Source organism: Larimichthys crocea, chromosome VIII, assembly GCF_000972845.2.
Source record: "Larimichthys crocea isolate SSNF chromosome VIII, L_crocea_2.0, whole genome shotgun sequence".
Classification (NCBI taxonomy): Eukaryota; Metazoa; Chordata; class Actinopteri; family Sciaenidae; genus Larimichthys; species Larimichthys crocea.
Genome location: NC_040018.1, coordinates 32,332,613 through 32,345,536, shown reverse-complemented (window position 1 = coordinate 32,345,536; position 12,924 = coordinate 32,332,613). Strand labels below are relative to the sequence as shown.

Genomic DNA, 12,924 nt, shown 5'->3' with positions numbered 1-12,924 from the left:
CATTAACTTAAAGAACTTTGTAGAAAGGCGCTTTATGAAGTTCAGTCCATTTCCTTGTATTAGTTTACGGGCAGATCTGCCCGAACCAATATGGCGGCGCCGTTTACGTATCGCGACCAACGACCAACCCCCTCAATGCGGCGTCTATGTATATATGTCTATGCTTCACACATTCACCTGAACGCACCACGACTCTTCACACATTCACCTGAACGCACCACGACTCTTCACACGTTCATGATGTCACATTAGATTGTCGACGATGACATCACACTCATTATAATAAACTTTATTAGCAACAGGAAGTCTGACTTCTCGTGGACAGGAAGTGTGTGGAGATCTTTGTTGTCGTTTCTCTTCTTCTGTGGTGTCAGGCGGCGGTTCCTGTACATGGTGAACCTGGAGGCTCCGTCTGAAGCTCCGAGGAAGATCGGCCGGCAGAGTAAGTGGGACGTGGGGACGGTGCAGTGGAACCCTCACCGGGCGGAGTCTCACATGTTCGCCGCCTCGGTCAGTTCAGCCGCCGATAACCGACCGACCAATCAACATCTGTGAAACAGACGAGTCACTGAGCGTGTGTGTGTGTGTCTGCAGAGCAACCAACGTGTGGACCTGTACTCATGGAAGGACGGCTGTGGAGAAGTTCACACCTCCCTGCAGGGACACACCCGAGTCATCAGGTATCAGAACAAACGCTGCAGGACAACATGTCTGTGATGCGTTCGCTGACCCTCTGTGATGCGTTCGCTGACTCTGACCCTCTGTGATGCGTTCGCTGACCCTCTGTGATGCATTCGCTGACTCTGACCCTCTGTGATGCGTTCGCTGACTCTGACCCTCTGTGATGCGTTCACTGACCCCCTGTCTGTCCTCAGTGATCTGGACTGGTCCTGGTTTGAGCCTGAGTTTCTGGTCACCAGCTCAGTGGACACGTACATCTACATCTGGGACACAAGGTCAGACAAGCAGATATCAGACGTCCAATCAGAACTCTTCTTTTATCGACCTCTCACAGTTTGTCTGTTTGACTTGCAGAGACACTCGGAAACCCACGGTGGCGCTGTCTGCAGTCGGTGAGCAGTTCAAGGACCAGACCGTCTTTTAGTTTCAGTTCTGCCCTTCCTGTCTTTGTGGAAACTTACTAACCTCTTCATGCCATCTGTCCTCTCTCTGTCCTCTCTCTGTCCTCTCTCTGTCTATGTCCTCTCTCTGTCCTCTCTCTGTCCTCTCTCTCCTCTCCGTCCTCGTGTTTCCAGCCGGGGCGTCTCAGGTGAAGTGGAACAGGAAGAACCAGTACCTGCTGGCGTCCAGTCATGACGGAGATGTTCGGATCTGGGACAAAAGAGTGAGCAGAGACACGTGTTGTCTTCTGAGTCACATGTGTAAGTGAACACGTATGTTCATCAGCCGTGTAAACCTTTGTCTCTGAGCAGAAGCCGAACACGGCGGCCGAGTACGTGGCGGCTCACCTGTCCAAGATCCACGGGCTGGACTGGCATCCGGACAACGAGTTCATCCTCGCCACGTCCAGTCAGGACAACTCAGTGAGGGTGAGGACAACCGACGGACTCAAACGCAGCACGGATCCAAACATCTCCTTCCTGTTTGGTGGAGCCGTATTAACTGTTGTTGTTGTTTGTTCAGTTTTGGGATTTCCGACAGCCCAGGAAGTACCTGAACATCCTGTCCTGTCAGGTCCCGGTGTGGAAGGCCCGGTACACGGTGAGCATGAACACCTGAGCTCAGACTCGTGTTGACCAGTCTGATGAATATATTTGATATTTTATTACTGCAAAATATTTGTTCACACAAACTCAACACTTCCTGTATCCATTTCAAATTAAAGGCATATCATTATAGTGATCCCGTCGTTCTGTGGAGGCTTTTATTGTGAAACATGAATGTGTTGTGTGCTTCAGCCGTTCTCCAACGGTCTGGTGACCGTCATGGTTCCTCAGCTGAGGAGAGAGAACAGTCTGCTGCTGTGGAGCACGCTCGACCTCAACAGTCCGGTCCACGCCTTCGTCGGACACGACGACGTCGTGCTCGAGTTCCAGTGGAGGCCGCAGAAAGAAGGTGACCAATCACACGCTGAGATGTAGACCAAGAGTTCAGGAACTTCCTGTTTGACCTTTAGGTCTGTGCTGAGGTGGATGGAAGTGAGCTGCTGAGCTCTATCCAACTGAACACTCACACCTCTTTCTTCATGTAAACAGTGTCTGCGTCCTGTCCAAATCTGATATTTTAGTATTTCACTAGTTTAAAAAAAGTTTACGGCGTTTTCTCGTCGTTTGTAGTTTATGGTGTTTTCTCGTTGTTTGTAGTTTACGGTGTTTTCTTGTTGTTTGTAGTTTACGGTGTTTTCTCGTTGTTTGTAGTTTACGGTGTTTTCTTGTTGTTTGTAGTTTACGGTGTTTTCTTGTCGTTTGTAGTTTACTGTGTTTTCTCGTCGTTTGTAGTTTACAGTGTTTTTTCGTCGTTTGTAGTTTACTGTAGTTTACAGTGTTTTCTCGTCGTTTGTAGTTTACTGTGTTTTCTCGTCGTTTGTAGTTTACAGTGTTTTTTCGTCGTTTGTAGTTTACTGTAGTTTACAGTGTTTTCTCGTCGTTTGTAGTTTACTGTGTTTTCTCGTCGTTTGTAGTTTACAGTGTTTTTTCGTCGTTTGTAGTTTACTGTAGTTTACAGTGTTTTCTCGTCGTTTGTAGTTTACTGTGTTTTCTCGTCGTTTGTAGTTTACAGTGTTTTTTCGTCGTTTGTAGTTTACTGTAGTTTACAGTGTTTTCTCGTCGTTTGTAGTTTACTGTGTTTTCTCGTCGTTTGTAGTTTACAGTGTTTTTTCGTCGTTTGTAGTTTACTGTAGTTTACAGTGTTTTCTCGTCGTTTGTAGTTTACTGTGTTTTCTCGTCGTTTGTAGTTTACAGTGTTTTTTCGTCGTTTGTAGTTTACTGTAGTTTACAGTGTTTTCTCGTCGTTTGTAGTTTACTGTGTTTTCTCGTCGTTTGTAGTTTACAGTGTTTTTTCGTCGTTTGTAGTTTACTGTAGTTTACAGTGTTTTCTCGTCGTTTGTAGTTTACAGTGTTTTCTTGTTTGTAGTTTACAGTGTTTTCTCGTCGTTTGTAGTTTACAGTGTTTTCTTGTTGTTTGTAGTTTACAGTGTTTTCTTGTTGTTTGTAGTTCACGGTGTTTTCTCGTTTGTAGTTTACAGTGTTTTCTCGTTGTTTGTGGACTCCAGGTTCGAAGGACTACCAGCTGGTCACGTGGTCCAGAGACCAGACTCTGAGGATCTGGAGGGTGGACCCTCAGCTGCAGAAGGTCAGTGTGGAGCCTCAGGTGACAGGTGAACGTCCTCTTGCCTCTGGTTGGTCCTCATGTCTGTGTGTTGTTGTTGTGTAGCTGTGTGTCTCTGACGTGGTGGAGGACCTGATGGACGGGATGTCCCTCACCGTGGAGACAGAGAAGTCTTTGTCGTCTCAGGAGCCGGACAGTCACCACAGCATCGGACCTGCAGCTGAAAACCTGCAAGGTGAGACACACAGACAGACAGACAGACACTCACTCCTGTGAGTCTTCCTCGTGGTCTGTCTCACCTGTCGTCTCCTCGTGGTCTGTCTCACCTGTCGTCTCCTCGTGGTCTGTCTCACCTGTCGTCTTCTCGTGGTCTGTTTCACCTGTCGTCTTCTCGTGGTCTGTCTCACCTGTCGTCTCCTCGTGGTCTGTCTCACCTGTTGCCTCCTCGTGGTCTGTCTCACCTGTCGTCTCCTCGTGGTGTGTCTCACCTGTCTCTCTGTCCTCTTGTTTCAGATGACTCTGGCGGCCGTCAGGACTCTGCGGTGGGTTCAGGTGTGCCTCAGACTCTGCAGCAGGAGTTCTCTCTGGTCAACCTGCAGATCAGGAACGTCAACGTGGAGGTCAGAGGTCACCTCGACACGTTTATGTACAGTCATTATAATGTAGCAGGAAGTGACATCACAGCGTGTGTGTGTGCAGATGGATGCGTTGAACCGGAGCTGCATGGTGTCGGCTCACTTCGGCAGTCATCAGGTTCACCTGGTGGTCAAGTTTCCCGCTCAGTATCCAAACAACGCCGCGCCCACCTTCCAGTTCGTCTCCCCGACGACCATCCCATCCGCCATGAAGACCAAGATCCAGAAGGTACGGACGCTCCTGAACGCACCGCGGCACTCTGTTTTCTGATTGATCCGTGTAAACATTGAACGCACCGTCGGATCTGATGACATCACTGTGGTTCTGCTCAGATTCTGACGGACACGTCGCTGCAGAAGGTGAAGAGGAACCAGAACTGTCTGGAACCGTGTGTCCGACAGCTGGTGTCCTGTCTGGAATCAGACATGGTGAGCACACACACACACACGCACGCACGCACGCACACGCACACACACACACACACACACAGTGCTTCATGTTGGTCATGTGACCGCTCTCTCAGACTCAGGAGGACGGCCCCCCCTCCGGCCCCTTCGTCCTGTCCAATCCCGTCACTCCGGCCCTGCCAGCATTTCCTCGAGTCACCAACACATACGGCTCCTATCAGGTAACAAACACACCTTTACTACACACACACACACACACACACACACACACACACACACACATGTCCTGACAGGAAACGTCTCGTCTTCCTTCAGGACGCCAACATCCCGTTCCCTCGGACGTCTGGCGCTCGTTTCTGTGGCACCGGCTGTCTGGTCTACTTCACCCGACCAATCACCATGCACCGATCGGCCCCGCCCACCGAGCCCACCCCCAGGTAAACACACGCACACACACACACACACACACACCCACACACACTCAGGTGTAAACATCTTAGTTTGTACGATGTCTTCACTTGTACTGACCAATCGCAGCGTGAGGCATTCACTGTCAGTCAAAAGTGTCGTCAGAGGCTAAACATCTGTGTGTGTGTGTGTGTGTGTCTGTGTGTGTGTGTGTGTGTGTGTGTGTGTGTGTGTGTGTGTGTGTTCAGGTCCCTGTCAGCGCTCTCAGCCTATCACAGTGGAGTGTTAACCCCGATGAAGATGCGTTCAGAGTCTCAGAGCACTCTGCGTCTGTACAGCGGCAGCCCGACTCGCTCCGACAAAGACACCGTGTCCATCTCATCGTTCTACTACAAAGAACGGGTGAGACACACACACACACACACACACACACACACACACACACACACACACACAGACACACACACACAGACACATTGAAAACCTGGAAAGCTCTTAAAAAGTCCTTGAATGTCCTGGTGTGAAGCTCTGTGGTGTGTAGTTCAGGGACACTGGGAATGTAGAGTGTGGTGACGTCCTCTCTCTCTCTCTTTGATTGCCTCCTTCTTTTTTGTTGTTGTTTTTCACCGGCCAATCGCCTGCCCCCACATCACTGTGGGCCCCTCCTCCTTCCTATTCTCCTCCAATCAGAAGCTCCCAATCTCTGCCTCCCGCCGCTGGTCTGTCCAAACCCTCCATGATTGGCCGGTATCTGTCCTCCCTCTGTCCTCCCTCTGTCCTCCCTCTCTCGTCTCCTTGTCTCCTCGTCTCCTTGTCTCCTTACTGGGATCTTAACCATGCTTTTATTTTGCATGTCTCTGATTGGCAGACTGATGTCATGTGTTCTGAATCCAAACAGATCATGTGACTCCATCAGTTAAAGGTGCAGAGGTCAGATGAATCAGCTGACTCTACAGTCGCCACGGCGACGTGTTTGTACAGGAGCTCAGGTGTTTGTTTAAATCAGCGTATAGTGGTTTTAAGGGCTTGTACTCGTGTCGGTGTCGGTGACCAGGCATTACTGATTATGTTGCATATTAGATACACAGCCATCTCACGAGGACTCACTTTCCACAGTAATACACTCTGAGCGGCGTCACACGCCGCGGCAACCGTACAGATTCCCGAGCCGATTCCCTGCCACCTACTGGCACAAATGAGAACAACACATGAAACTCCTACACAGCTGATCAGCTGAGTTTTGACCTGACGTCCAATCAGAATCAATCACCTCTGCGCTCTCTCTCCTCATTCACTGTCTGTGTCGCTCAGCCAACCCGCTCTCTCTCTGTGGAGCCGTCTGACCATTCTGAGCGTCTGATTGGCCGCCTCAGCACCTCCGTCAAATCAACAGCTCAACACCTGTGATTGTTGCAGAGCTGGACTTAGTCTCAGTCTCAGTCTTAGTCTTAGTCTCAATCTCAGTCTCAGTCTTACTCTCAGTCTCAGTCTTAGTCTCAGTTTCAGTCTTAGCCTCAGTCACAGCGTCTTAGAGAAACAGTCACAGCGTCTTAGAGAAACAGTCACACTGTCTTAAAGAAACAGTCACAGCGTCTTAAAGAAACAGTCACACATGTTGGGCTTTGAGTCTCTGCGGGTTGCCTGGCAACAAGAAGACGGCTCATGACCTCCTACAAACTACAAACTGTGTTTGACAGCCAGGCTAGCTGTTTGCACCTGTTTCCAGTCTTTATGCTAAGCTAGGCTAACCTCCACTTCCTGTTTCTAACTAGCATCACTAGCTCCTGTGAACACATAACAGTCACTTCCTGTTTGTCACTTCCTGTTCCTGCATCTCTAACGTTCACTAACGTCGTCAGGTAAGTCTCGAGCTAAGTCGCTAATTTGGCTTCAAACTGTCGCCAGAGTTCGTTAACTGAAAACTAACGATTTCACGCTGCGACACGATCAGCTGACTTCAGATTCAAACCTGCAGACACACAGAGAGCCAATCAGAGCGCTCCGTCATCAGTAATCATGTGGATCAGACTCAGAGTCTGGATCAGAGTCTGGATCAGAGTCTGGATCAGAGCGTGTCACAGTGTGAAGCCTCTTACAGTAATTTATCATAAAACCACTTTTAATCAGGTGGTGCTTTGTCTTTGTCTCTGGACCTGCTGTCTGTCTGTCTGTCTGTCTGTCTGTCTGTCTGTCTGTCTGTCAGAAATCCCGCCGGTTTAAGACGAAGCGAGAGGGGACGGACTACGGCAACCGTCCAATCAAACTGGCCGGGAAGGTCATCATCCAGGAGATTTCCTGTCTGCTGCCGGTCCACAAGAATCTAGGAGAGAGCTACATGTGAGTCAACGCTCTGTCAACGCTCTGTCAACGCTCTGTCAATGTAACATTGTCACCTGTGAAATGTTTCCAGATTAAAATCTAGAACATAAATCTAAAATGTAACTTTGTTTGAGTTCAAAGATTTTTGAATTGTTGTTAAACGTTGTGTTTATGTTGATGAAATGTTGTCTGAGCGTTCCCTGTGTGTCTCAGTCTGAACATGAACGACATTCAGGAAACGTGTCAGAAGAATCAGGCGGCAGCGCTCACAGTCGGACGCAGAGACGTCGCCAAGGTAACGCTTGATTTATTCATCAATGACACATGAACACACACAAACCGGCAATAACAACGTGTGTGTGTGTGTGTGTGTGTGTGTGTGTGTGTGTGTGTAGGTTTGGGCCCTGGCGTCTGCAGCGACCAATCAGGACCTGAGTCCAGACTCGGACCCGGACACGGAGACGCCCTGGGCCAGACACCCATTTGGACGCCACCTGCTGGAGACTCTGTGAGTGTGTGTGTGTGTGTGTGTGTGTGTGTGTTTCAGGTGTGAACGAGGCGTTCAGTGTCCAGACTAAAGTCTGTGTGTTTGTGTTTCCAGTCTGGATCACTACAGTCACATGAGTGACGTCCAGACGCTCGCCATGCTGTGCAGCGTGTTCAGAGCTCAGGCTCCGCCCCCTGACTGTTACCCCCTGTACGCTCATCATCCGTCACGCCCCGCCATGTTCCCGCCACACCACTCCCGATACGTAAGTGCTGACGTCACGGACACGTGGAACGTCTCTACAAGGTGAACAGGAAGTGATGTAATGATGATGTCATTGTCTCAGCCCAGCTACACGTCCAGCTCCGTCACCTCGGGCTCGTGCTCCAGCACGTCGGACTCCATCACCGCGACCACCTGGAACACAGGTGAGGCAGCACAGCGCCGCCTACGGGCCGCCTGCTGCACCGTGCCATGTCCAGATTCTCCTCGGCCAATCAGACGCGTTGTTGTCGTTCACAGGCAGAGACTCCGAGCACGCCAACCCCTGGGGAGAGCCGTCACCTGACGACTATCGCTACGGCAACCAGGGTTACACGGATCCACGGGAGCGGGAGCGCGAGCAGCACGACATGAACAAGAGGTGACGCCTCACAGGGGCGGGGCTTAATGTTTGACTGACAGAGCTCTGACGTCACTGTGATGTCACTTCCTGTCCTGCAGGTTGCTGGACCCGACCAACATGCTTCAGTTTGACGACTTCAAGAAGTGTTACGGGGAGATCCTGTACCGCTGGGGCCTCCGGGACAAACGGGCCGATGTCCTCAAGTTCGCCTCCTGCCCGCCAGAACCTCACAAAGGCATCGGTACTGACCCACACTTCACTGCACTGCACACCCTCACACTGTCTGGTTCTGGTCCTGATGCTGTGGTTCTGGTTCTGTCCCCTCAGAGTTCGGGGTGTACTGCTGTCACTGTCGCAGTCAGGCTCGTGGGACGCAGTGTGCCGTCTGTAAGCGCCTCACCTTCCAGTGCGCCGTCTGTCACGTGGCGGTCCGCGGCTCGTCCAACTTCTGCCTGAGCTGTGGACACGGAGGACACACCAGTCACATGATGGACTGGTTCCGCCGCCAGGACGAGTGTCCGGCCGGCTGCGGCTGCCACTGTCTGCTGCAGAGCACCTTCTGACAGGAGGGACGCTCTGAGGACTGAAACCAACGCACCTGCCAACTGACAGGCAGCGTGGACGTGGCGTCAGTCCGTCTGATGGACATGCTTGGTCCTCAGAGGAGAAACCCTCCTGATGGGATGAACTGTTTGTTTGGCGCCACCTTCAGGACGAGATGATGAAGTGTCTCACTGCAGTCTGTGGTGCGTTCACTGACCTCAGTCACTAATGTAACTTCAGCTAACGAACATTTTTCTACATCAGAAGGACTTTTTGTTTTTTGTTACTAATTATGTTTAATTAATTAAAATCTAAATTGTTTTTGAGTTGTTACTTTTGGACAGGAAGTGACATCATTAGTTTTTTTGTTTTGCTGTGATGATGTCACCTCGTTAGCCACGCCCACACAGTGAGTCACATGACGGATTTTAAATGTGACATAAAAAAAGTTTCTGAATGTTTTTTTCTGTAAAATAATAAAAGTCTGTTTGAATTCAGTCAAAGTGTCGTTAATAGAAGCGTCCCCCTGTGGACAAGTGTTCATTGTCCTCTGCAACAGTCCATATAATAATTATTATAATTATGAACATACTGAATAAATCATTGTTTTATTTTATTGTGTCTGAAGAACCAGAAACAAACTGAACAACGTCTCCATGGAAACAGTCTGCTGGTTAACTAACTGATTCATTTATTAATTAAATAAAGTGTTTGATCAGTGTTTCCATGGTGACGTCCTCGAACAGTCACAGCTGAATTGTTCATCCAGGACGGGTGGATCGGGTCCAAATCATCTAACATCAGAACCTCTGACCTCCTGGACAGGAAGTCACATGAGCGGCGGAGGCTGCGGCCGGTATCTGGACGGAGACTTGAGTCGACAGAAGACGCACTGAGTCAGCAGATCTGAGGTCTGAAGTCTGGACACAGGAAACGGCTTCCCACACTGCTCACACTGAAACGGACGGACAGTCGTCATGACGACAGAGACAGGTAACGTTGTGACCTCAGTTTACGCTGACTCACCTTCAGGACGTGGACTCCCGTCCCTTCAGTCCTCTTCCCCTCCAGAACTTCTGGGATCTCCTCCATGTTCTCGATGTTCCACAGCCGGACGGTCTGATCCTGCAGACACACAACAGACTGATTTGAGAACTCTGATGTCCCAGCTTCTCAGCAGCTCGTGAACGCACCACAGGACAAAGACTGTAAACTGAAGTTACGTTCACTTCCCTGATTCTGCTGCAGGAATTTAGCATTTTACCATAAAGACACAGACGAGACAAAGACCAGCTGATCTGAATAAACTGTTGACCACAGACGTCCCGCAGACTGTCTGAAACCTGGACGTAGTCTCTTTGACGTCCCGCAGACTGTCTAAAACCTGGACGTAGTCTCTTTGACGTCCCCACAGACTGTCTAAAACCTGGACGTAGTCTCTGTGACGTCCCCGCAGACTGTCTAAAACCTGGACGTAGTCTCCGTGACGTCCCGCAGACTGTCTAAAACCTGGACGTAGTCTCTTTGACGTCCCCACAGACTGTCTAAAACCTGGACGTAGTCTCTGTGACGTCCCCACAGACTGTCTAAAACCTGGACGTAGTCTCCGTGACGTCCCCGGCAGGACTGTCTAAACCTGGACGGAGTCTCGGTGACGTCCCCACAGACTGGTCTAAACCCTGGACGTAAGTCTCCGTTGACGTCCCCAACCTGTCAAAACCTGGACGTAGTCCCCTGTGACGTCCCCACAACTGTCTAAAACCTGGACGTAGTCCTCCGTGACGTCCCGCAGACTGTCTAAAACCTGGACGTAGTCTCGTGACGTCCCCGCAGACTGTCTAAAACCGGACGTAGTCTCGGTGACGTCCCCACGACTGTCTAAAACCTGGAACGTAGTCTCCGTGACGTCCCGACGTCCCTGAGACTCTGGTCGAAAACGCTGGACTCAGTCTAAAACCTGGACGTACGTCACAGACTGGAAAGTGGAGTCTGTACTGCACAGTCTTTAGTCCCACGTGTCAAACTGGACGTAGTCTCTCGTCTCAACTGTCTAAAACAGGACGTATCTCGACTAGTGTTAGATGTTCACAATCTAGTGCCCGTAAAACGATGTTGGTGTCACGTTGAAATACCACCTTCGAGGCAGAGGACCACCAAACTTCCTGTCACGCTGACGGACACACTCTGTCAACCCAATCACTGTGAGCCTGAAAACGTAAACAAACTGTTTGACACGTGACGATAAAAAATATGAGCGAGTTTGTTGAGTGGTGAGCACCTTCAGGGATGACGCTCTGACTGAGAGACCACATAATCCCAGAGTGCAACAGTCCTGTCATAGAAGCCAGACACCAGTCAAGTTGCTATGGAAACGAGACAGGAAGTGAACATTCAGTGACAGGAAGCAGAACTCTGACCATCAGCAACCGGCTTGCCTTGCTCGGCGGCCTCAACCATCAGCAGAGAACCTGCAAGCAGCTCACACTGCCTTCATGGCCTGCTGCAGCGTCGTCCCGCCGTGAGTTCGAACCCTCCAGCCTGAACTTCCCACAGCTTCACACACTTTTGTCCCATGATGCCGTGCACAGGAGTGGCCCGCTGTCGTGAAGCAGCAGTCGGAGACCACGTTGCCGTGGTTACTGAGAAAACAGGAAGAGGAAATCTGAACTCACCTGTCATTGGACTACCTGTCGTTGGACTACCTGTCGATGGTCTACCTGTCGATGGACTACCTTTGGACGGTCTACCTGTCGATGGTCCTACCTGTCGATGGACTACCTGTCGATGGTCTACCTTTGGACGGTCTACCTGTCGATGGTCCTACCTGTCGATGGACTACCTGTCGATGGACTACCTGTCGATGGTCTACCTTTGGATGGACTACCTGTCGTTGGACTACCTGTCTTGGTCTACCTTTGGATGGACTACCTGTCCGTTGGTCTAACTTTGGACAGTCTAACACCTGTCGATGGTAACTACCTTGGTCGATGGTCTCCCTTTGGACGGTCCTACCTTGTCGATGGACGTAACACCTGGCGAGGTCGTACCTTTGGATGGACTACCTGTCGTTGGAACTACCTGTCGTTGGTCCTACCTTTGGATGGACTACGCTGTCGTTGGGGCTACCTGTCGATGGACTAACCTGTCGATGGTCTCACCTTTGGAGAGTCTACCTGTCGATGGACATGTTCGATGGTCTACTTGGATGGACTACCTGTCCACTGATGGTCTACCTGTCGTTGAGTCACCTGTCTGCTTTGGTTGGGTCGCCAAGGGCTGTCGTTAATGGACCTGTCTACCGTCGTGACTACCTGTCGATGGACTACTTGTCGATGGACGACTTGTCGTTTGGTCTATGGCTACACTTTGGATGGTCTACCTGATCGTGGTCTAACCTGTCGATGGTCTACCTGTCGATGGACTACCTGTCAATGTCGTACTTGTCGTTGGTCTACCTTTGGATGGACTACCTTCGATGGTCCTACCCGTCGATGGACTACCTGGTCGTTGGAACTACCCTGTCGTTGGTCTACCTGTCGTGGTCTACCTGTCGTTGGGACTACCTGTCGTTGGGTCTGCCTTTGGATGGACTACCTGTCGTTGGTCTACCTATCGTTGGTCTACCTGTCGTTGGTCTCAACCGTTGGGTCTACCTGTCGTTGGACTACCTGTCGAGGGTCACTGTCGATGGTCTACCTGTCGATGGACACGGTGGTCCTTGCGGGCCAGCAGGTCCCACAGTTTGATGTCCGGATCTGCAGACACCGTGGCCACTCTCTGGGCTGTGAGGGTCGAATCGGCAGCGTGTGATGTGGAGCGGTGATGATCTGATGGTGAAACACCACACTTCACTAACACTGTCAGGGTTCAGGCTGCAGACCCAGCGAGCTGTTGTACCGCTGACGTGATGCAGCGTCTGTCCACGCCGGCGTCCACGACAGAATAAGCGTTCTGAGGATCTGAGGCGCAGACGAGCAGCCGGCCATCAGACGACGAGCCGCAGGAGGTCAACAGACCGACTGGACGCCACCACCCCACCGGCCACTGTACGACCAGAACCCAGAACCATAGATCAAGACATACCAAAACCATAACCAGATCATCTCCATGAAGAAAGTCAGGACTCATCGTTTAATGTTCAGTTTTACCAGAATACTGTCCCTGGTCTCCACGTCCAGAGACCACCATCGTCGTATCCCAGGACCAATGTG

The 12,924-nt window shown here is 50.7% G+C and overlaps 2 protein-coding genes and 1 long non-coding RNA gene across 4 annotated transcripts in view; 1 reads left to right on the top strand and 2 right to left on the bottom strand.

Annotated features, from left to right (window-relative positions):
• The window catches only part of wdr59 (WD repeat domain 59), an 11,916-nt gene extending 2,706 nt beyond the window's left edge, over positions 1 to 9,210 (top strand). Inside the window, exons 3-27 of one of the 2 annotated variants that reach the window (XM_027281217.1) lie at positions 375 to 510; positions 595 to 680; positions 876 to 956; positions 1,036 to 1,073; positions 1,257 to 1,345; positions 1,434 to 1,550; positions 1,645 to 1,722; positions 1,920 to 2,076; positions 3,233 to 3,312; positions 3,394 to 3,523; positions 3,802 to 3,908; positions 3,988 to 4,152; positions 4,257 to 4,352; positions 4,448 to 4,552; positions 4,647 to 4,768; positions 4,988 to 5,141; positions 5,430 to 5,486; positions 6,943 to 7,076; positions 7,272 to 7,353; positions 7,454 to 7,566; positions 7,660 to 7,810; positions 7,892 to 7,973; positions 8,068 to 8,188; positions 8,269 to 8,411; positions 8,498 to 9,210. In XM_027281217.1, the coding sequence (XP_027137018.1) occupies positions 375 to 510; positions 595 to 680; positions 876 to 956; positions 1,036 to 1,073; positions 1,257 to 1,345; positions 1,434 to 1,550; positions 1,645 to 1,722; positions 1,920 to 2,076; positions 3,233 to 3,312; positions 3,394 to 3,523; positions 3,802 to 3,908; positions 3,988 to 4,152; positions 4,257 to 4,352; positions 4,448 to 4,552; positions 4,647 to 4,768; positions 4,988 to 5,141; positions 5,430 to 5,486; positions 6,943 to 7,076; positions 7,272 to 7,353; positions 7,454 to 7,566; positions 7,660 to 7,810; positions 7,892 to 7,973; positions 8,068 to 8,188; positions 8,269 to 8,411; positions 8,498 to 8,733 (2,860 nt within the window). In that variant the 3' untranslated portion in view covers positions 8,734 to 9,210. The remainder of the gene's footprint in view (positions 1 to 374; positions 511 to 594; positions 681 to 875; positions 957 to 1,035; positions 1,074 to 1,256; positions 1,346 to 1,433; positions 1,551 to 1,644; positions 1,723 to 1,919; positions 2,077 to 3,232; positions 3,313 to 3,393; positions 3,524 to 3,801; positions 3,909 to 3,987; positions 4,153 to 4,256; positions 4,353 to 4,447; positions 4,553 to 4,646; positions 4,769 to 4,987; positions 5,142 to 5,429; positions 5,487 to 6,942; positions 7,077 to 7,271; positions 7,354 to 7,453; positions 7,567 to 7,659; positions 7,811 to 7,891; positions 7,974 to 8,067; positions 8,189 to 8,268; positions 8,412 to 8,497) is intronic. The other variant, XM_027281218.1, reaches the window with a different exon arrangement.
• Positions 9,211 to 9,383: 173 nt separating this feature from the next.
• The window catches only part of LOC113746316 (WD repeat-containing protein 88), a 6,323-nt gene continuing 2,782 nt past the window's right edge, over positions 9,384 to 12,924 (bottom strand). Inside the window, 7 exon segments of the mRNA XM_027281385.1 lie at positions 9,384 to 9,668; positions 9,740 to 9,838; positions 10,849 to 10,875; positions 11,021 to 11,076; positions 11,168 to 11,189; positions 11,191 to 11,303; positions 11,306 to 11,352. Of these exon segments, the coding sequence (XP_027137186.1) occupies positions 9,543 to 9,668; positions 9,740 to 9,838; positions 10,849 to 10,875; positions 11,021 to 11,076; positions 11,168 to 11,189; positions 11,191 to 11,303; positions 11,306 to 11,352 (490 nt within the window). The 3' untranslated portion in view covers positions 9,384 to 9,542.
• Positions 11,361 to 12,924, bottom strand: part of LOC113746286 (uncharacterized) — a 2,755-nt gene continuing 1,191 nt past the window's right edge. The window contains exon 3 of the long non-coding RNA XR_003462720.1: positions 11,361 to 11,612. This is a non-coding gene — a long non-coding RNA (uncharacterized LOC113746286). The remainder of the gene's footprint in view (positions 11,613 to 12,924) is intronic.